The sequence below is a fragment of the Engraulis encrasicolus genome, chromosome 10 (genome assembly GCF_034702125.1).
Source record: "Engraulis encrasicolus isolate BLACKSEA-1 chromosome 10, IST_EnEncr_1.0, whole genome shotgun sequence".
Taxonomy (NCBI): domain Eukaryota; kingdom Metazoa; phylum Chordata; class Actinopteri; order Clupeiformes; family Engraulidae; genus Engraulis; species Engraulis encrasicolus.
In genome coordinates this window covers 12,225,852-12,249,800 of record NC_085866.1, presented here as the reverse complement: position 1 = coordinate 12,249,800, position 23,949 = coordinate 12,225,852, and the positions used below count along the sequence as shown (strand labels likewise).

Here is a 23,949-nt window from a genome sequence, read left to right as displayed (position 1 = left end):
TTCATCTCTGAGGGTGCTAGCCCAAATATTAAATTCAATGTTTCAATAAAAAAACACTGCTATGCAAGGTGCGGCCTCCTTCTTGAAACAGTGAGAAAAGCATTCCAATTTAATTCTCTGCTTGCTCTCCTTTTTCAGAGTCCAAAACCGCTGGGAACCTACTCAGAAGGATAGTCCTACTGTGAATCTACCATCTGTAAACACTGCCAGTTGGTCTTGGACACACTACTAACCCCCCTGCCCCCCCTCAAAAACGACTTCTTCTACCTGAGATTTTGCGTGCACATCTCCGCGACTTTGTGCTGATGCAACAGTGCCTCGCCTCTCATATTGTACAGTCAAGAGACCGGCGCAGTCTGTTCCTGTCGGGTACCGTTTTGATTCTCCTCTTCCCGTTGGACCCCTCCACCCCCAGTCTTGTTCTACTACACGGTTGAACCTTCCCTGTGAAGACTGAAAACAAACCAACCTACATTCTTAGGACTTTTATTGCCTGATACTTTTATGGTTTTCTCTGTACTACGCTACACAATAAACCCAGCTGTTTTAACTTGTTTGATTTGGGGGAAAACCTTGAGTAGGTATTTAAAAAAAAACTAAAAAACACGTGAGATTAGTTATGAAGAGTTGTTTGGTGATGTGGTGGGATATACGTTTGATGACAAAGACTGGAAAATGTGACATGTAGACAACCCTCAATGAGTAGAGTAGGTCAAATGCCTGGTATAAAAGAATTGTCTATGTAATGCATTTTACTTGCTGAAGAAAACAAAACAAAAAACATCTGAGAGTACACACATTTGTTTGCATGTAGTATTCGAGCAGGTTTCTCCTCTGTGGGAAGAACGCTTGCATAGCCGGAGGATAAGTTCTGCTGGAGCAGGCCCGGCAGCCGAGACCAGTCGCACATCACTGAACTCATCCATACGATGTCATGGTGCTGGCTAACACGGAAGGCCCAGATCAAAAAAGACGCCCATGACATTAGTCTGTGCCTTTCATGTTAGTGATGTGCTGGCGGATCTGTGGGCCTTAGGGCGGGTTATCATGGATGGATGGTTAGGACGGGAGGTGGAGGTGGTGTGTCACGAGGGACTTGATTAAGTTGCTATGGGCAGTAAGTACACCACTTCTTATGCCCGTTTCTAAAGGAATAGTCTGTTGCTGCGATGAAATTGTGTCCATAGCCGAAGCTGGGTGCCTGAGAAGCAAGGAAACATGCCGTCTGGGTTCCAGAGAAGTGGAACATCAGATGACAAGAATGTTCCCATGGAGATTACTTAGAAGCTTACCAGAAATCCCCCTGGACCACTTTGATTGGCAGGGGGCCTTGGTGACATCATCAGAGGATGGTGGAAAAAGGAGATTCTTTGTCTGCAAACTTTCATAAATACTGTCAAAACACATGGTGACAATTCTTGAATATTTAAAGCATTACTTTTAGATAGATGATAGTGTAACCTTGTTAGTTTTATTCGGAAGATGAACATTGATGGAGACCTATTACCCTGCGCCTGTTGACTTATTAAATGTACATCTGCACTAAGTTCCCAGTGCTTAAACGAGAAATAATGTCACAAAATTGTCATTTATGATGAAAAGTCATATGTGCATGCAGTTGTGAACAAAAAAAGAGCTTTAATTTGCCTAATGCTGTAATGAGCAATGCTTTTATTTTATCATGTCAACTTGTACATTTTGCATCTAAGGTCTGCTCTTGTCATATGTGACTGGGAAAAAGGAGAATCTGTTTCTTATGTCTGGGAAAATCAATCTTGAGAACAGAGCAAAATTATTTTACACCACACTGAACTGCAAAGGACAGTCCAAGATCACTGTTCGGATGTCACTGTACATAGATGTAAAATTAGTCTTTCATTCGGAGTGAGTATTTTTCACGAGCAAAACCACTGATGGGTGGTCGTCTCAGACATGCTGGAGAAACAGAATCTCTTATATATCCTGGTTTTGTTTTCTCCCCCAACACGTAAGACATTCACGGACTCTGTGCCCTTTCCGACTGGTTTGTTTTTTGGTAACACTTTACAATAACGTCCTATTCACAGCATTATAAACACTTTAGAAATAATTAACTAATTATCAACGAAATGTTTACAAATGTTTATAAACGGGCAAGAAATACTATGCTAGCACAGCAGACACAGCGCAGTCGCAGCGGTCCTGGAAGTTTCTCCTCCAAAGACCAGAGGGCATCAAACCACATAAAACTCACACAATAGAAGTTGATTCCCACTCCAGTGTGCAGTCATAGTTTGGTTATTACTAATTTACAAAGATTTGTAAATGCTTTGTTAAATGTTAATTGTTATTAATAAGGCGTTTATAAAGCTGTGAAGAGGACGTTATTGTAAAGTGTTACCTGTTTTTTACTGTGTGTGTAGAGGCTGGCCATAACCTAACCTGTGACCTGATGATGTGTGGAACTGTAGGTGTTGAAAAGTAAAGCGATGCTGTGTCATGTGACCTGTCTGTGCGGGCTGTTCGAGTGTTCTAAAAAGCACGGGGCCCTGTCCATAAAGGCGCTCTCTCTCTCTCTCTCTCCCTCCCTTTGGTGTCAAACAAGAAAGTGTGGACATTGTTCTCCTTTAATTTCCTTCTCCTTTTCATCTCCAAATATGCTGAAATTTGAATGCCAATGAGCTGGATTCTTCGGCTTATAGTAGTCTCCTCTCCCCTGTCCTCCTCCTCTCTAGATCTCCTGGATGATAATGAAGATGATGAAATACGCGGAGATGTCTGGTAAAATAGGCAGGGGCTGCAGCTGTAGAGAGCGCGAATGACTTGAATTCTATGGAGCTTCATGCCTTGGCAGCTTCTAATTGCTCTGGGTTTGAAGCCCCTGTCCTAAAAGCCTTATACAGTGCCAGTCAGCCAGCGTAGCTCGACAGATAGAGATTCACACAGTACACTGGGTGTGCGGATTTTATGCCTGGCTGAAAAATACTGACAACAAAAATGCTTTTCTTTCTTTCTTTATCCCCCCCACCCCTCCTCGATCATCTTTTATCTGCAAATCTTCCGACTCAATCCATCTCATTGCTCTGTGTGTAATCTGTACAGTACAGTGTATCTGCCTTCCCCTCTAGATCAAACAAATAAATGAGTCCATACACTTGATGAGGAGAGATGACTGCTTGTTTTGTTTTATGTGTGTCCTGTTGCAGATCATGGTGTTCAAAAGTGCAGTTCTGATAACTCCACTATGTACCAAAAATAAAAGGAGATGATGATAATTTGTCAAGGCGTATAATAGAAGTTGACACTGGTTGTATGACGCTCGTTCTTGGGTATTGAAACTCATCAGGGACGTGTTTGGAGGATGACTCAGTCATGTACTGCCCTCTGGTGGTACATGATGGAACAGCACCTGTGGAGCCACACATGTAGCAGAGTTTAGACGATGTAGAACTGCATGCCTGCTGCTGCTAAGATACAATTTCCATCAGGGGTGTAGTGGGCGCGGTACGCGGGGGTACGCAGTCCACCCACTTCTCCTGAAGTGAGTTTTAAAAAAATCTTCTGCCCATGTTTGAATACAAAAAGGAATGATCACATAGCAGTATTGCAGGTGATTGACCAAACAGATAAAAACGGAGAAGCAATGACGGTATAAGGACAGTTGGGGGGTTTGACATGATAAGTTGCCTAATTATTTGATGTCGTTAATAATCGCGTACCCCCACTTTAAAAATCCCCCTACACCACTGATTTCCACCATACAGTAAGGGTCAACTTGACGTTGTCAATGGTTCCAACTTTACTTTTGGGGAAGCAAAAAGGTCTGTGTCCACCCATAAATGACGCATTATGTACCATTAACAGAACCATTCATAATAATTTGGAAATGTAAACACTAAACCACAGTCGACACACTTGAGACTAGCTCCACAAAATAACACTGTTGTTTCTGTTGAAATTAAAAACAAACATGACTTTCACATCCATTTTGTTTATTTTTTATATATATAAAAAAGTCAGTTGGTCATCTGTCAAATAGTTTTTTTTTTTCAAGCCATGTTTCACAGCCAGCTCATGCTTAATAGCGAAGGACTCTTTAAAGTAACATGTAAGCAATATCAAATAGAAAACAAACAACCGTCACCACCCACTGCAGTGTTCATTCACCAGAAAAAACTGACACATATCGTTTAGTTTTTGTCAACCGATTAAGCCCAAAATCACGGGAGTGGAAACCAAAACACCTAACAAACCAAAAAGCTTTTTTGAAATCATCTGAAAGGTAACAACGATACCATAAAAAGTCCACATGGTACCAATGACATAATTCCAGTCATTAGAAATGAGAACGGTAGCGATACATTTAAGGCTCTTCTCGGGGTCCTGAGGATTTCTTTGAATGTACAGTGTTGTAAAGTGAGGAGGCCAGGCCACAGCTACCATGGCGACCTGTGGGGCTGATATGGGGGGGAGGGGGAGAGGCTGGTGCCACAACATGGCGGGCTAGCTGGGTAGGGTAGGGCTTCACAGGAGACACGTCTTCACTCTTAAGCACCACTTGGGAGGGGGGGGGGGGGGGGGGGGGGGGGGGGGGGGGGGGGGGGGGGGGGGGGGGGGGCAAAGGGGTATGTTGTCCCGGGCCCAGGGAGATAGGGGCCCCAGAATTGGGTCCCCATTACATTGTATGTATTGGGTAGGAGGTCCTGTCAGATGACTTTGTCCTGGGCCCAGCGAAAGCTGTCCGCGGCCCTGTGGAGGGGGGGCGGCACACAACGTTGCCCAAGAACTAAGGTTATACATACAACCACGGTTCTATGAGTTTCGGATGACTGCCAGAGCTTGGCGGTCACTCAAGAGTGAATGCGAGAAAATTGACAAGAGGTCACTTCCTGGGTTGACCTGCCTTTTGGTGCCGGTTCACAGGTTTTGACGTCGCCCAGGTCACAAGTGACTTTGATGTTTACTCTTACTCGACAGACATGTTGGTGCGACGGTGTGATGAGCATGGAAAGCCTCTGGCGGCGGTCAGGAGAAATGAAATAGAACAACAACTGTGAACTGAAGGGCGAGAAGCTAATTGGGCGACCGCCACCCCTACAGTGTCTAGCCCACAACTCCAGTGGGGATGAAAGGAGAGGGTAGTTATGAGACGAAACAGTCCATTTGGTGGCTTTTGTGAACTGAACTGAACTGAACTGAACTGAACAACAAAAGGAAAAGGAAAGCAAAGAAAAACATAAGGGCCAGAGGTCCCATAATAGGCTTTTGGAGATAGACAGAGAAGCAGCGAGAGGGAACAGGAAGGAGAGGCAGATTGGGAGAGAAACCCAATATAATGTGTGCAAAATGTGTAATAAATGTCAGATCATCTAATCCAGATGGTGATGAGAACATCTTCGCACATCAGTCAGTCGGTCTTGTGCTAAATAAATCCCAGCTAGTCTTCAGTGTTGCAGTAATGAAACTATTCCACACATGGCATTCCTCCTCCTCCTCACCCACATGTACTGTAACGGACAAAATGTTGTTCCTTTGAAAGAAGTTCAAACTGTTCCACATTTTTTTTTCAAACAAAGTTCACTTTAAAAAAAAAAAGTAAAATCCATCCACCATATGTAGTCAGTCACGTAACTTCACACGGACACGCTGAGCTCCCTCCCCATCGGAGAAAATCCTTGTGTACATTCAGTTGCCTTGTTCCTAAAATCCTGTGAAGAACTTCCACGTGAATAAGGGGTGAACAAAAAAAAAACGATTGAAGTCACATTTCTTACTCAGCAGTCCCCCGTAAAGCAGCTTTCGTCAGAGCAGGAAGGAGGAAGCCCCAGCACCACCACCACCAATCTTTTATCATTTCTCCGGGGCTGGGCGAGGAGAGGCTAGGGGGTGGATGATGGAGGGTGGCAGCAACGCCGAGTATCCTTCACGAAGAGGCTCTTTGAATAAACTACCGAGTGGTGAGTACCGCTCTCTCTCCTCCTCCTCCTCCTCCTCCTCCAGGCAGCTCTCTCTCTCCTCACTGGCCCCCAAGTAGGCATCATCCTCTCATTAGCCCCCTCCTGCTGCGCTGCTGTTGTGTGCGTCCTCGCTCTTGGTCTTTATGACTCTCTCTCTGTCTGCAGGTCCACAGGGAGACGTTGTCATAACAAAGTCCTGGCTGTGTGGGCGAGAGAGACCAGAGAGAGCACCGCTGGCATCGTGGACCACGTCCGCCTTGCAGCTCCAACGGCCTGTGCGCCTGCCAACACAAAGACAAGTCATTACACACACAGGGCACATCACCACCACTGTAGTGTTTTGAAGAACAAAAGCTACTGTAGCAGTGGTTTGGGGCATACATTTAATTACAGTATGCTAATGTTTTCATACCTTTCATACCTCAAGTCCTTTACTATAATTTTAATCTGATGTCTTTTTATGTAAATACAGACATGTCAAATAGACATTTGGAGAAGTCTACTAAGCAAATGACAGTGAAGACACAAACCAGTCAAATTCTCACACTCAACCCTGAAGCAAAGTGCTGTATTTCCTGACTAGTTTGAAGGTTTATGTTTGATAAGAAGAGATACAGGAGGGAGGGGATGGTATAGTAGCTCCCAATCAAGACCCTGTATGCATAGCTTAAAGTTGAGGCTATGACAAACTGATGATAGGACCACAACACCCACCTCCCCACACCCTCCCCTCCCAATAATAGCCAAGTATTCAATTACTTGTGTTTTGGAATACAGTATGCAGTGTGTTGTGAAAGATATGAGGGGAGAGTCGGGTGCGGCAGAACAGGTACGTAAGTATACCACAGGTAAGAAAATGTGTACGGTATGTCAAAGGCACATCTTGTCACCAGGCTAGGCAGGCAGCCGCTTGGGGCGCCCAAGCCCCTGTATGGTGAATAACAGCTCATACATTGCTACAGAAGTGGCAAATTTCTTTCAAATTGTTCCCTTTGACATTTCGCTTGGGGCCCCAGCTGAACCTAGAGTCACCTCTGCTGTATGTGTAGACATGTTCTGTCCAATGGTGGTGGAGATACTAGATAGAAGTATTCCCACCTGCTGCCCTGGGGATGGTGATCTGTCTGCTGCTGCGGCCCTCTCCCCCCTCGCTGACCGGCTTGATCTGGACCACGTAGTCCTCGTCCACGGGCAGCGAGAGCTCCAGAGACGTCCCGTTGGTCTCCACCACGCTCGGCTGGGCCTGACGGTTCTGCTTGTACATCACCTGCAGGGCAGAAGGCAGTGGGTTACAGGAGGCGCACAATCAGGGAACAAAGAACAGATATATATTTTATTTTATTATATTTTATTATATTTATATATATATTTTTGGGTCTTCTTTGCCTTTATTTCCAGATAGGACAGCGAAGACGATGACAGGAAGCGAGTGGGGAGAGAGAGAGATGGGGAAGGATTGAGAAAAGACCCGGGCCGGAATCGAACCCGGGTCAGCAGCGTAGCAGACGAGTGCGACGAGTGCCCTACTGTTAGAGCCACAGTAGGCCCAACAGAACTGTCTTGAAATAAGTCTATATAGGGTGAATTCAGGTAAATTGGGCCACTTTTTCCATACACGAATATGCAAAAAAAGTGGCCAAATTTACCTGAATTCACCCTACTGTGGAAAGAACTGCAGTGAGTATTACTTACAACATTACATAGAAAAGCACTGTCGAGGTTACGGCGTCTTTGGCTTCTGCTAATACTGCACCTCTAACTGATAGATGGCACCTCAGTTTGTCGCTCAGTTTTGTCACACTCGGGCTTGTGATACCATGGGTTAAGCAAGGGGTTCCCAAACCTTACCATGACATGCACCCCCCCATATTCTGGTAGATTCCAGCCAAGGCCCCCCCTAGACATGGGCTGTGTCACAATTTTATGTCTGTGAAGCCCCTTTCACAACTTGATGGAGTTGGTGCATCCCTAAACTATTTCAAGTACTATACAGATAAAAATGCATGATAACACCATCACGACCACAGTTATTTAATCATTTATTTTGTTTTGCTATACGTTGCTAGACAACTAGCACTCCCCCACAGCCCGCCAGGGGTCCCCGGCCCCCACTTTGAAAACCGCTGGGTTAAGCAGCAGCAGCAAAACAACAGTCACCAGCTGTGGTGTGGTGTTGACGAATATCAGTGACACAACTGCATTCGGATAATATCACTTCTCTACATACATATTGTATGTGGTCATGTTAGCTATGAGTGCTTTAGTCACCTCTACTGAGAAACATTTTGGCTGAGGCTTGCTGTCATGTTAATTTATGTACGGTATCTTCTAAAACTATTTGAAGCAGGCTATATTTGTGTTCTACTTGATATTACCCTTTACAACAAGTGACTGCCAACAGTGTTGAGAGCCTCCACTCTGTGCATCTCTAATTGCGAGAGGCTCACTCGACAGGCAGAGGAGAGGCTGGAGATGTCGAAATCATGTCTCTTTGTCTCAATCACTCTCTCCTTGAAATATTTCATTTCTCATTTGAGCGAATGCTCGGCAGCTGCAAAAGACAAACATCTTCCATTCCATTCAAGACTTGAGAGTAGTTGCAGAACAGACAGTCACGATTTCCCAATGTCAAGTGTATGAGCCTAATTAGTCACCCGCAGTGATTGGATACTCTGCAGAGTTCACCAAAGAGTATCCAATCACTGGGCGTGATTACGAAGGCTGATGCATTTCGAAGGACGCACACTAGACTTTGAGAAATGCCCAGTGTGCTTCACATGTTGGTTACATCAACTTTCCGCTTAATACTGCCTGGCCAACCTTGCATCGAAAATCATTAAAACAGTCAACAGAATCAATATTACAGAAACTTTTAACGGTGTCAATAGAATAGAATAGTTGCTAATACAGTAGTTAACACCAAGGAATCAAAGGAACAAAGGAGTGTACTCAAGTTCAGTCTCCTAAGGGGGCGTTGTCCCCTCCTTCTTCTTCTCTTACTGTGGTGTTTGGTAGCGGCTTGCATAGGAGTCAGTCAAGTGAAGTCAAGTGTGCTTTATTGTCAAAAATCTGTGTAACAGGGTTAGCACAGAAGTTTGAAATTGCATCGCTACTGCCATCTACAGCGCTAAGGGAAATTTATTTATTCTCAACCTAAAGTCTCCGAGGGTCTCCTAACCAAAGGTCTCCTAAAGGGGCATTCACATGGATCCAGGAAAAGTATGGGCTTGAAGTATCTTACTCTTCTTATTTTTTTGGTAACAAAACCTTTCAGGAGGGTTTTATTGTCATTGACAAATAAATATGACAACGAAATTGCGTGGAGTCTCAAACTTTGTTGTTAACTGTACCACATGCTTAACAAGGTCATCAACAGCAACGCAGTCGTGCCATAACCAATAAATCTTCAATTTCCTCACAGCAGAGCATGGATAAACAAGGGACAACTCCAACAAAAATGCTCTTCTGTAATCAGCGGCCAAAATATGCAGACATCTGGTGTGTGTGGTTGAATGGAAAACAGCGGAGTTGGACGTTGGCAGAGAAGTAGGTTACTTCCCACGCAGGGTTGCCAGATGAGGCTGATGATTTCCAGCCCAAAAAATGCTCAAAACCCCCCCAGAAGCACAAAATCCCGCTCAGTTCTATTGATTTCTATGGCAAAAATTGGGTGTTTTTTCTGCTAAATGCCATTTTTACCCGTACTGTTCCCACGTTGTCAGAACCGGTGTGCAGAGGCCCTAACAAGACCAGAAAAGGGTATCTGATTCTATACATTCACAATATGAACAAAAGCAGAACTGAGTTCTTTTGATGTTGGTTCACTTTTTTGTCCACGTAGAGAGGACTGAGTTTGGTTCACGTAGCCTCTTAGTGCAGATGGGGTCGCCGCGCCGACGGGCCTATTCACTATTGCTGAGAATAATCAACTACATCCTAACAACATGGCTATGACATTACCAAGAGCCTTAAGTAACAGATGAAGACATGGCCATTACAATTCAAGTTCAAGACAGTCAGCACTCAAACACTACAAGCTGCCGGTCGCTGCGTGCGCATGCGCCCATGACCCCAATGTCGCCAATTTTTGTGACATTAAGATTATAACATAGGCTCTGCGCTAAGGGTTAAATGTGAAAATACCCTTAATGTGCAAAACCACTAACACAGCGGACTGCAGTCCTCCGGTGCTGAAGAAACAATAACAAAAGCAACATAACAATGGGTATTAAAGTGTAAAAGCTGACCGAGGGAAGTATTCTAAGAAAGCTAGTTAATTTAACTCAACTACTTAGTATCCTACCTTTTAGGTAAGTAATGGTTTTAAAATCAGCCAGACATGTCAGTTATCCACTTTATTTGAATAACCTGCTTCTGTACACCTCTACCCTGTCCAAGTCACTATTGGCAATAACATCATTATCCAAACCCTCCTCTCAGACCCTGGCTAAGGGCTACGCTATAGAGCCAAAGCTCAGAGCTGCTCTGTCAGAGGTCTTGAGTGTGACCTAATGGCACTGTCAAAGTGATATAGAAGTAGTGCCGTCTAGACCACTCAGCCACGCCATTACTCCAGCAATTCCTTGCCAACTGGCAGGGGGGGTTGATTTCACACGCGGCTCATTACCGAACTTGCCTTTCAGCGTTTGAGGACGGAAAAATTATAGCCGTGATTCACATGCCGTAGGCAGACTACTTTTTTTTTTCAAGCAAAAAAGCAGCCTCATAATCGAGCGAACTGTTGATGACGGCAAGAACTGCCAGTTCCATAATTGTGCCAGAGAGCCGCATTATGCCTGTCAGCAGTTGCTCTGGCTTTGCTAGATAGTGTGCAGTGGAAACAAAAGTGCCCAGCATGCTACCACTTTATGTGGAGTGGGGAGGATTGTGTGGTGGGGGGTATTTGGGAGAGTGGCTGGGGTAACGAGGGTGAGCAATGGTTGCCTGGTTGCCTTACCATACCACTCGTACTAATTTGATTCAGAGAGAGGGGCCTAGAGTTATTTTTGAGAAATTGAGAAATTGAGAAGTGATTACGGGTGGGACTCAGTGATGGACTCTGTCGGAGTTTGAAATGTGCTTGTGATATTATCCAATCACTAACATTTGCTCATGGCATGTAATCTGCTCGTATGTATTGTGCCATCGCTCACCCCATACGGCGTCTGGCAGCATGAGTTAACTCCACCAAAGATGCCCAAACCTACATGACATACTGTAGATTTGAATTGAATCTAAGTTTATGGGCCCTACTGTGGCACAAATGGTAGGGCACTCGTTTGCTATGCGGCCGACCCGGGTTCAACTCCCGACCGGGGTCCTTTGCCGACCCTTCTCCATCTCACTCTGCCCACTCACTTCCTGTCACTACCTTCACTATCCTGTCAAATAAAGGCAATAAAAAAGCCCCAAAAGCCCAAAAAAAGAATCTAAGTTTATGGATGGCAGCGTCAGGCTAGTGAATGATTAACACTGGGGGGGTCTTACTCTGTATCCCATGACTTCTGACTCGTTCTCCATGGCCTTGACGTGATCCCACTGCAGGATGATCTTGGAGTTTGAGGTGTTCCACATCACCTTAGTGGGCGGCTGGCTTGGGGCTGGGAGAAAGAAAAGAGGAGGAAATGGAACAGCAGAGAGAGAGAGAGAGAGAGAGAGAGACAAGAAGACATAAAAGTTAAGAGTGCAGGAAACAGCTTCTCAGTTTCCCGTGCATACATACACACATATCTCCAGGGTCGCTAACAGCTTTGGCCGGGCCCAGGATAAAGTCATCTGGAAGGGCTCCCCATCCAATACATACAATGTAATGGAAGGCCCAACTTTGGGCCCCCTCTCTACCTGGGCCCGGGACAACGGTCCCCTTTGTCCCCCCCTGTTGGCACCCCTGCATATCTCCACCGGATGGGCTGCTGAGCACAGGGGTGTAGTGTCAGGTGCTTTTTGAGGTGAGGATGCTTTGAAATGCAAATCAAGCAATTTCCCCAGGACGGCTCATTGTAGCTGAGAGATGCTCACTATCCCTGAACATGCATCTCCTACTCACTCACGTACAGAGAGAGAGAAAGAGAGAGAGAGAGAGAGAGAGAGGAAGAGAGAGAGAGAGAGAGAGAGAGAGAGAGAGAGAGAGAGAGAGAGAGAGAGAGAGAGAGAGACACGCACGCACGCACGAACGCGCACGCACGCACGAACGCGCACGCGCACGCACACACACACACACACACACACACACACACACACACACACACACACACACACACACACACACACACACACACACACACACACACACACACACGCACACACACACACACACACGAAAGTGCTGCAGTCCTTGTTCCTGTCTTGGATAAATCGTTTTCTGAACAGATGAATTCATCATTCTGCAAAAGCCTCAAGCTGAGATTTGTTTTCTTGGAATTGAGTTCAGTATACTTTTTCCGGTTGGCTGCAAGGTACACAGAGGTAGTGTTTTGATTGGCTGTGAAGCTGACCGGCTAATTTTCTAACTGGCTGTCTAACTGGCAGAGTCAGGGCCGCTCACAGCTTTTTCTGGGCCTAGGACAAAGTCATCTGAAAGGGCCCCCCCATCCAATACATACAATGTAATGAAAACCCAAATGTGGGCCCCCTGTCTCCCTAGGGCCCGGGACAACTGACCCCTTTGTCCTCCCCTGTCGGCTGCTTCCCTGGGCAGAGTACTACTCACGGGGCTTTTTTGTGGTGATGTTGACGGCGGTGCTGGCTGGCCCCACGCCCGCGCTGTTGTAGGCCCTGACGTTGATCAGGTAGGTGCTGCTGCCGTCCAGCTCGCGGAGCACGGCGTAGGTGCGCTCGCCTGTGGTGCGGACCACGCTCGCCGTCTCCTGCGTCTCCCCCTGCCCCCAATACCTCAGCTGAGGGAAGCACACACACACAATACCATCGTTGGTAACATTTAAGTAACAAAAATGGTGCATGAATTATATTGATGACGCGTATGTAATGTATTAAGTATGGTTAATTAAGACATGAAATATGTAGACAGCCATGTATAACCTACCAGTCATCAAAAACGACTTACTCTTAAAGGGTAACTTCAGTTTACATTTCAAAAAAACATCTTGATTTATTCCCAATAACATCCAAAAAGTTATGCAACATCAGCAGACAACTAGCAAACAGCGATACCTTCTGGGAAAATATTTGGAGTAGGCCTATGTTAAGAAAGTTTTTAATAAACAAAGCCTGCTCCTATTAGAATAGCTAAGATCTCGGAAAAGGCTGAGTCGAAAAATGCAGCATCACCGGGTACTGACAAGTCAAGTGTAGCGTGAGCAATGCAACAGCATATTGAAATTGGCAGAAGTTATCCTTTAATTAAAGTAAGACCCATAAAGGGCTCACTATTAAGTAATTTAGTGGTTTAGTAAAGTAGTTTAATTAATATTATGATTTTTGAGTGTTAATCATACTTAATACATTACTTACAACATTATTCCATTATAGTTCATACACCAATATTGTATAGTGTTAGCCAATAATTACTTCAAATCATGATGACCAAAAAACCCAACACAAAAGCTGTTACCAGTGACTGAAGTGTCGTGAGCAACAAGGGACGAGGTTTCACTTTACTAACGAGTGGAATGCCCAGCGTGTTCAAAGAGCCTGAAGGCAGATGGGTTGACCTATCAATATTAATGTGAAAGCAGTTCACTCTCAAAAGTTCTGGTGCAGACTAGAACTAGGTGGGTGAACTTTTGTTGGCATTTGATGCTGCTACAGTATAGCTGTTGTCTGGGATTGAAGCCAGAAGTCACTGCGTTAGTTGATGTCTCTGTTCAATACTGAAATTGACAAAGGTTGTCTACAGATGGTGCACTCCTGTGATGTCTTGCCTCGGGACAATTACTGTAGTGAGAACTCAACAACAGGCCTTTTCATGGGTGAGGATGTAGGGAAGACAAATGAGGCAAAACACAGTCTTGATTTCCTGAAATCATCTTAGTTTTAGCCACGCTTGGCCATCAATCAGCCAGACAGACTAATCAAACCCGGCAGCTGCTATGTGCTGTATGTTGGGGTGGAAATGTTTGTTGACTTGTTTATTAAATGTGTGAGAGACAATGGCTATGGAAACATCTTTTGCTGTCAAAAAACCCTGTCCACCTTGCTCTGAATGATGATAAATAAAATGTAGTAACTCCATGTCATTTTTCAGCAACAGTTGAAAATAAATATTTATGAATTTTGAGTTATGAAATATTTTCCAAATTTATTGCCGTTACCTCATAGCCCATGATGCGTCTCTTGGTGGTGTTCCAGGGTACAGCTTTCCAGGACACCTCCACTTCAGCAGCAGACAGGCTCTTGGCACGAACTCTAGGGGGCGCCTCAGATGGCTCTGGATGTTCAAAACAGGCACAAATCATGCCACATGGAGTACAATTGATATGTACTTTATTTACACTGTGCATGCTTTATGCTCAATTATGCTCAATGTGTTAACATAGTTATTATCATACACTGACCGACCAAAAAAAAAGTCACCACTAAAAAAAAAGGTTGCACACTTAATACAGTGTGTTGTTGAAACGCCTTTGTTACACTGTTACACTGAGCACCGGTAGTTACTCCGTTGACATAGCTGTCTTACCATATGAGAACACATCATGTTGACACTTCCATTCTGTGTATATTATCAGAAGCATTATACAATCAATGATTATGAAGAATTAAGTTATGAATTTGTGCATTCATTTGTGAAGCATAGTTATGAGACACCAGCAAATGAGTAGGAAAAGGAAGGGAAAGGATATGACCAAGACGGATCTGTTGAGTGTGGCAGTGCACAGTTGCAATAATATCTTTCATGCCCCAAACTAAATTGAGCAGTCACTTTATTGGGTCTTTTGAAAAAACTATTTCTTTCAGGTGCCAGATTTTAAAAGTTACCATTTGAACTAAACCATTTGTGGTAAAAGAATAAAATAAGTTCCTCTGACCTTCCTCTGCCGAGTAGATGGTTGTGACAGGGCCAAACGGGCCCTCCCCTTTGTTGTTGTACACGCCCACTTTGACGTGGTAGGGGGTGAAGGGCGGGATGCTGTCGTCTCGGAAGGAGTACTTGGAGGCCTCGGGGGAGGTGACAGCCGCCTGCATCCAGCTCCTCTCTCCATGGGGGCGGAAGGCCACCACGTACCCGAACCCTGCACCACACTGCAGCTCCTCTGGCACTGGCTGGGAGACAACATCCAACACACAATTACAGTATATACAGGGCTCGAGTTGTAGGGGGATGGGGGGATCATGCCATCTCCCCTACAATGAAAATGGTATAAATTCATCCCCCTCAATGAAAAATGGTAAAAAAAAAATCTAAAACAGGTCTCCCTTCTTCACATATTGTGTTAAAATTGCACCTTTAACAACTACATTTTCAACATTTTCTCATAGTCCAGCGGATTGGTGAATTGATCATGCACTTTTGAGTAAAAGCATGAAAATTGGTACACATATACCTCTTCCTATGCTTATTAATATAAGCTTTGGAGGCGTCGCGAAAAATTAAGAATTTTCAAGATGGCCGCCAAATCCAATATGGCCAACCCAAATTAATGAAACTACCTGACACGTTGTTGTAAAAAGCATTAAATTTGGTACATATATCCTTCTTGATATGCTGATTAATATTAGCATTGGAGGCGTAGCGAAAAATTATGAATTTTCAAGATGGCCGCCAAATCCAATATGGCCAACCCATATTAACGAAACTACCTGACACTTTGTAGTAAAGGCCTGGAAATTGGTACACATGTCCTTCTTAATATGCTGATCAATGTTATTGTTGGAGGCGCCACGAAAATTGCTGTATTTTCAAGATGGCCACCAAATCCAATATGGCCAACCCATATTAGTGAGAAACCATCATGCACTGCGTCATAAATGCCTGAAATTTGGTAAATACATACTTTATGATGTACCTATTAATGTTAGAAATGGAATTGTTGCGTAAAACCAAAATTGAAATGTTCAAAATGGCCACCAAATGAAATATGGCCGACCCATATAACAGGAATTGTATAGCAGATGAGTGAATCCATTATGCACGTAGTAAAAGCATGAAAATTGTTACACATTTCCTTCTATTTCAGCTGATTAATATTAGATGTGAAAAATACAGAATTTTCAAAATGGCCGCCAAATCCAATATGGCCAACCCATATTAACAACCGGGCACTTTGTGGTAAAAGCATGATAATTGATAGCCTACACAGTTACATCTTTATGTGTAGATTAATATTAGGAATGGAGGTATGAAAAAAAATATCTGAATTTTCAAGACAAATCAAACATGTTTGACCCATATTATTGAAACCACCATGCACTTTGTATCAGGAGCATGCAATCAGCACACATATACTTATTGATATGTATAACCCTCGCACCCTCGCACCCCCAATAATCAGAATCCATCTCTGACCATCCCCCCTGGTTTGATTTTACAACTCGACCACTGAGTATATAGTAATCACATATTACAGTAACCTCCGTACATGGCGGAAGTGCCATGGAGCAAGGCACTTAACTTGACATTGCTCCAGGGACTGTAACCAATACCCCGCAAAATAAATGGAAGTTGCTTTGGATAAAAGCATCAGCTAAGTGTAATGTAACGATAATGAGATTTAACAGATGGGTGCAAACACAACATTCTTAAAACTAGGACTATGCCTGGCTTATTTTTGTGAATGAATACCTGAATGAGAGTTAGGATTAACGTGATGAAATGTGTACTCCAGTTAGCCCTTCAAACTCTACTACTCTACTATAACATTCACTGTGTATTGAACCTTTCTCCATTGTGTATTGAACCTTTTATTACTGTTTAGTGTGTATTTTATTTTTTAGGATGTGTCCTATGTGAGTCTTGTCATGTTATGTTATGTCCATGAGATTGTTTTTTTTTGTAGTTGATTTATGTATGTCTAATGTCTTGGTAGTTTTTTCCTCTGTCTTTGTGTTTTTTTCCTGAAATGTAAAACTTGCTGCCTCTTGGCCAGGACTCCCTGGAGGAAGAGTCACTGCGACTCAATGGGACCTTCCTGGTTAAACAAAGGTTAAATAAAAATAAAATAAACATTTCTCAGAGTCTTACCTCCCACGTAATGACCAGTTCTGATCGACTCCCTCCACCTCCACTCACTCTGGTAGGAGCCACTCTGGGCACTGCCAAAAACACAGAGACACACATGCGGTACTCTAATAATGCTTCCATCTAGAGGAGGAACAAGCCTTTTACAGTATCAAACACTAGCAGGTAATTGGAGTGCTTCTAGGTCTTCACCTTTTTTCCTGGGTGCTCATCAGTGTAGGGGCTCTCAAACTTGGTCCAGGAAGACAGATGCTGAGGCACTCAAGGTTGCACAATGTAGCCAAATAACAAAGTAAAAAATGCAACCTTGAATGCCTCAGCATCTGTCTTCCTGGACCAAGCCTTTTACAGTATCTTATCTTGCAGTTCTGCAGCTTTATAGCATTAGATTATGATTATGATTATCATACTACCACACACGTTTGTTTTAAGTGGTTGTCAGAGTTTGTAGACAGCTGTGTTCGGTTTTAAAATAAAGGCGGCTTACTGTAATACATACCAAATTGAAGCTCAACTGTTTGGCTCAATTTCATGAATCAAATAAAAAATACATTACTTTGTCGTCTCGTCATACAGACACACTGGTACTATTTATTTTATTGGCTCAGAGGTGGGACGCAAACATTTGTGAACATTTCAAGTGGGCCCCAAGTTGGTAAAGGTTGGGAGCCCCTGCAGAGGAGTTAAAGTATGATAATGTGGGGACGCGGGCCAGCCATGGCTCAATGGTTAGAGTGCTGGTCTTCAGATCAGAAGCTTGCAGGTTCAAATCCCGTACTACTAGCACCTTCATTAATGGCTGAAGTGCCCTTGAGCAAGGCACCTAACCCCCACATTGCTCCTGGGCCTGTAACCAATACCCTGTACCTAAATAACTGTAAGTCGCTTTGGATAAAAAAAAGTGTTAGTTAAGTGTAATATAATAATGTAAGTTTCTGTATGACATACGTGTCTCGTTGGTCCTGATTTTCTTGGAGGGCTTGCTGGGTTCTCCTGTGCCGATGGCGTTGGTGGCCAACACCCTGAACTCATACTCCACCCACGGGTTCAACTCCGTCACCACGGCAGACAGATGACCACTCCCCAGTAGCTTTGGCACTGCAGGGAGACACAGGCAGGCATCACAAGAAATACGTCAATGACTTACTGAACATGAATAGTCCTTGTCACACACATGGGCATACAATTAGAAATTAAGTTTGTTCCGGGCCCTGCCGGGGCCAAACCGATAGGATGCTTCTCTGCCATGCGGCCGACCCGGGTTCGATTCCCGGCCCGGGTCTTTTGCCGACCCCTCCCTGTCTCTCTCCCAATTCACTTCCTGTCCACCTCAAACTGTCCTGTCATCAATAAAGTTGTAAAAGACCAAAAAAAAACCTAAAAAAGAAATGAAGTTTGATTTTCATGTAAGTAGTAATAACAAATACTTCAACACTGACCATAAACCTATTCCCTAAAACAAACAAAAAACAATCTGTAAACACATTATTCCAGTTCCAAACAGCTTTAATCTTTTTTAGTACCCTGAGAATACATTTGTGTTTTATTTTTATTGTATGCTGTTCACACCATTGCATGAGGCTGCCATGTTTTCAAGAACTACTTGAGACTGTGAATATTCTACCCTGTTTCTCATCTGCAATGCAAACCATGCATGCAGGCACACACATGGACACACACACACATTGTCATTTATAGACATATTCACCCACCTACCCATCCCCCCCCTCACACACACACACACACACACACACACACACACACACACACACACACACACACACACACACACACACACACACACACACACACACACACACACACACACACGTCAAATCAGCATGCCTACGTGGACTCCTCTTGCCTAGTAATCCTCATAATGAAGCAGGGTGGTGGTTGTCATGCAGGGGTGGTAGACACAAAGCACACCCAGCTCCTGGTGTGGTAACACCACCACTACCACCACCACCACCACCACCACCACCACTCAGAGTGTCCAACCCTTCAGCACTCATTAACCCAAGGCCCTGTGGAGAACACGCTCGGGCGCGACCCCAACACTGTTAAGACTAATCCCTCATATTCTAAAACCCTCTTTCATCCCCTTGGGCAAATAGTCCTTCAGAGAGTAATTACCAGTAATCCATGCATTGCTATGGCGGCGCGTATACACTTAGCCCAGACGCTAACATGCTAGTCCACACATAGCCTGCCATAGTCAATGAATGGCCCGGTGGCTAGGCTTAGCGCCTGGTTAGAGCTAAGCCTTGTGATACCTGAATACCTGAGCTCCTGGTCGTTCGAATGGTAATTAGCACAGAAACCATATTTGCTCTCGCCACATAGGGTGCACGCCTTGTGTATGCAGTATAATGGCACAGTCGCTCCAATTTAGTCTCCAAGAACTCTACACCTTGATTAGAGTTGGTTTCAGTCACTGTTGTAAGATCTTTTGAGAGTTTTGGAAAACATTGACTACCACATAGTATGAAATAAAAAATGAATGCTTCTCTATGTTTCATTGACATAATACAAATTAAATCATGAAGTACAACTGATATCTGACAACAAATAAACATTTGGTGAGTACAAATATACAAAGATATTTGTGTGTTTTCATGCCATGTTCCTGTTCATTACACTTACATTCACTTAAGTAAGACATTAAGACTTTTGACAATTTTGGTGACAGTAAGGTGGTTATAACATAGGCTCTGCGCTGAGGGGTTAACAAGCTTCTGCTGAACAGCAGCTGAGCTTGGCTCCTACCGTACAGTACCTGTGTTGGCTGCCTGCCAGCCCAGCGAGAAGGAGGTCCTGGTCTGGATGATGTAGCTGAGGATGGGGCTGTGGTTGTCCAGCCCGGGCCTCCAGGAGATGGAGCAGGTGGTCTCCGTGACCTTGTCCACTCGGAGGTCTGTGGGCGGGCCGGGGGATCCTGTGGAAGAACAGGATAGAGGCACACCTGAGTAATGTGGCTCACAGCTACACGCATACTTGTCTTGTGTTTTATGGCCAACTAGGCAAGGCAAGGCAAGTTTAAACACACATTTGTATAGCCAGTGTTCGAATTACGGAGGGTACCGGGGGGGTTTGACCCTCCCGATTGGGACTTGATACCCCCCAAATGGGACTAAATTACACTTTTGGGGGGTACTGGAAACATTGAGGTATTGTTAAAAAGCAGATGTTAAAAAATGTCTTGTTACTTGTAATTTTGAACGTGTACTATGAATAACAAAATAACATGAGTTTTTGGAACACCCCTTCAATGGACTGTACCACCAGCGGACGTTTCACATCCTCGCAGTTTGAGAGTTGTCAAAACATTCGGCAGCTAGCACCCACTAGGCAGGGTTGGTTCCGGTGCGCGTTGAAGTGATGTACAGCTGCGAGCGAGGGGAGACAAAGTGAATGATCCCCATGATTTGTGAAATAAATATACATGAAACTAATGTGATTTCAACTTTAAAGAACTGAACTTACTAACAAGGCAGGTGACCGCCAATTCCCTTTCCCCCACGAGAGAAAAAAAAACGATAGCCCACATCAGAATTCCATCAAAGTCAACATGCACAAGGGGTCTCAGTGAAAGAGGTGGACTGCTCCGATAATCTACACGTAGCGTAGCCTACTTGATCAGGGGCGTATCCGACGGGGGGGATGCGTACGTTGCATCCCCCCCACTTTCACTGGAAGGCCATTTCATCCCCCCCACTTTTGCCCACTAAACATCACTAAAATAAATAATAAAAAAAAAAACAATTTGAAATAAAATAAGCCTATTACACGTTCGCCTGTCAAAGTAGGGAAATTGAAAATGTTTGCTTTCGTTATAGCCTATCACTGTTTCACTGTAGTAGCCAGCGCAACAGTTGCGTCAATATTAAGATACTACAGCTGTTTGAGCAGCCTGCAGAGCGTGCTGTCGGCGGTGCTGACCGAGCGCGCGGGCACAGCTTTTTCATGCTGCAGACCGAAGTAGACGCCCTCAACGAAGTGTCACTGAAAAGGATTCAATGACGGACTGTTTTAGATCAGCAAAAGTTAACTGCCTGTCATGAGGGCGGCATGTCCAGCATAGATTAAGCTGTTAACAGAAGAAGCAATTTGACCTGTGACACCTGTCATATTTAGGTCTAGCCTACATGTCCTCCATCGGGTGCAGTCTGATAGCGGGTCATGAAAATTATGGTTCGGTGACTGAGTGACGAGCTGTTCAGTTGCACCGAGTTACAAACATTTTGTTGGCACCCCTCCGCACGATGGGGAAAAAAATGATACAATCGGTCAGAATTCCATAGCTTGCAAGTTGCTAATCAGCAAGATTATTCACAAGCGACTGGTAGCAAAGCTCCCCAAAACTCCCGGCAGATTATGCAAGACATTGGTGATGGCAGAACATAACCTAACTTTAATTTAATGTCTTTAAAGTGCAATAGAAATTGTATTTTCGCCGAATGAGACGCCAATCTGGAAGAAAAGCATGGATAGACGCTATGAATTCAGGTAGGATAATTTCCCCTCCTCAATCATGCCCAAGAAGCCGGTAGCCTATCCATCTGATTCATGTTTACCGTTGTGGCTTTCTACGAGCATTATTTTACTTTTCAACATCAAGCAAGAGCCCGTTTTCTGCAGTTTTCAGCTCATGTAAACTTCTGGTGAATATGAAAAGAGGTTCTCTGACTGTGGTCAATTTAAAGTAAACAACCTTTATTAATTTTGTTGTTGCTCATTTCATTTGTTGCTAGTGTCTGAGTTGCACATTACTCTGTGTTGTGTCATGTTAACGCCAACGTGTTCGAGGCAACGCAACGCAGTTTGGTTGTTGAAAGCTGTGCTGTGGAATGTGCTGCTATGCTACATATTGGAATGTCGTAGGCTATGTGTTTTCGCGTTTGAATTTGGGATTGCGCTCAGTCGACTCAGAGTCTGTTTGCGCTTAATAGCCTACTTGCGATGTGAGCTCGGATAGGCTACATGCAGTGGAGATGAGACACCACGGCCGTCTTCCAAGCCATGAGACTAGTTCTGGAGTTGTGAGGGAGTGACACTGATCTGCGCGCACACACAGTACCGTCACATTATTCAGGCAAGACTCGAGCTTGCAAACTGACCAGGGCTGGTCATGCTGTATCCTCGCAATCTTTTTTTGCCTACAATTTTGTTCATTGATAAGACATTATTCAGGTGTTCTGTGTATCATTTCCATAAGCCTAGGCCTACTGTAGCAGTGCATCTGCTCTTTTATCAATAATAGTTTTCAAACTGGTGCACTGAGGTGGCTTATGTTTTTAAGCCAAGTTGCAAGTGTGTTGCCGGCATGCATATTATAGCCTTCATTTAATATCACAAAGTACAACAACCATCACACTAAGCCTTGTATTAAATATCTGCTTTGTAGCAACACAGTATGACAAACTTCACTATGGCATTAGAATGGAAGAAACAGATAAATAATCGACTTGTTGAGGGTCTGGTTGATTTTGGGGGCAGATATTTGGCTCTTGGGTTGACAAGTTAATTTCCAGTGTGTGTGAGTGTATGTGAGAGAAAGAGTTTACCAAATGAAAGCAAAACTTGGTGCAATTGGCAAGCCCAGCAGAGAATTTTACTCATGGATACTGATTGCGTTCCAGAGAGTTTGGGTTTTTGAATCATATATCTGTGATACATACAAGATACTGTGATGCATATAAACTGGATGTACTTGCAAGAGCAATTTGTGTCTGTACAAATACAGTCCTATGGTAGGCCTATATAGGCCTATGAAGGCCTATTGAAAGACCTATTAGGCATATTGAAATTGTCGCGCGGGGCGGGGGGGGGATTGGTGGCTATATTTCATCTGAGAACACCCCCACTTTTTGAAAGCTGGATACACCCCTGTACTTGATGACAGAAAATAAAGGACGAGGCTCATCATGTATTTAAAGCATAATTGGAATATTATAATTTTACTAAGTAAGAAGGCGCAAATGGATAGTGAGACTCCACAAACCAAGAAGGATAGCTGTGTCAAGCAAGCTGTCTAGCGAGTCAAATGGATAGCAAGCAAGCTGTCTAGCGAGGCAAATGGATAGCAGCAGAAAGGTAGGAAAATTGGATTTTTTACATTTTGTCCGCCGTGACAAATATAGGAGTAATTATTATTTTGACTGTGTTAGAGGCCATGTCATGTAGCATCTAGCAGTATTTTCCATGACTAGGCTACTAGCATCTGATAGCACTTTTCAATCTCAAGAACAGCGCACACATTACAAGCTAGCTCTATGTGGAATTTGGGAGTTGTAGGCCTAATTCTGATAATTTACAGTTTGGTTCTGTATGTCATTGGGTTCACTTTTCTGTTTGACACGAAGTTCTTGGTTGTGTTTCCGTGGTCACTCACTACATAATGTTAGTTGCTTGTTTGCTTTTGGAAAGCCACATATATCAGTTTTGAAGTTGGCTCGGTTTTTTTTTTGTTCAGCATTGAGTGAGTTGGTTGTGCGTCTGTGCTTGTTGTTGGCAACTGTAAATAGTAGACGTTTTTGTTGCAGCAACGCGTGTGTTTGAGAGAAACTTTGGCTAATAGGTGGTTGAATCAGAGCATCAGTTTTCTCCGGTGTCGTGCTCGCTCTGGATTGTTGAACACGGTGTTGCCGAATAGAGTTCACTGCGCGCAGCACATAGTGTTACCAGTGACAGATGATTCCCACTCCAAACATGCTCAAACTCCGCTTGGTGGCATTACATCTAAACCAAGCCAGTCTAAACTATTTTCTACTAAGGCCTATTTATATGGCCACAAATGTACATGAAAACCCAAATCCAATATCCACTTTTACTCGCAGATGTTCATCCAAAACAGCTCAATCTGGAAACACCTAG

General features: G+C 44.0%; 2 protein-coding genes across 2 annotated transcripts in view; one reads left to right on the top strand and one right to left on the bottom strand.

The window, feature by feature from the left end:
- si:dkey-178k16.1 (band 4.1-like protein 1) overlaps positions 1-2,093 on the top strand; it is a 52,324-nt gene extending 50,231 nt beyond the window's left edge. The window contains exon 24 of the mRNA XM_063207816.1: positions 139-2,093. The gene's annotated coding sequence lies outside the window, so the exon portion shown is untranslated. The remainder of the gene's footprint in view (positions 1-138) is intronic.
- A 2,546-nt stretch (positions 2,094-4,639) lies between these two features.
- Positions 4,640-23,949, bottom strand: part of cntn3a.1 (contactin 3a, tandem duplicate 1) — a 110,081-nt gene continuing 90,771 nt past the window's right edge. Inside the window, exons 14-22 of the mRNA XM_063208031.1 lie at positions 19,853-20,011; positions 18,022-18,171; positions 17,077-17,147; positions 14,924-15,158; positions 14,207-14,322; positions 12,646-12,832; positions 11,424-11,536; positions 7,035-7,203; positions 4,640-6,217 (exon numbers count right to left, since the gene is read on the bottom strand). Of these exons, the coding sequence (XP_063064101.1) occupies positions 6,120-6,217; positions 7,035-7,203; positions 11,424-11,536; positions 12,646-12,832; positions 14,207-14,322; positions 14,924-15,158; positions 17,077-17,147; positions 18,022-18,171; positions 19,853-20,011 (1,298 nt within the window). The 3' untranslated portion in view covers positions 4,640-6,119. The remainder of the gene's footprint in view (positions 6,218-7,034; positions 7,204-11,423; positions 11,537-12,645; positions 12,833-14,206; positions 14,323-14,923; positions 15,159-17,076; positions 17,148-18,021; positions 18,172-19,852; positions 20,012-23,949) is intronic.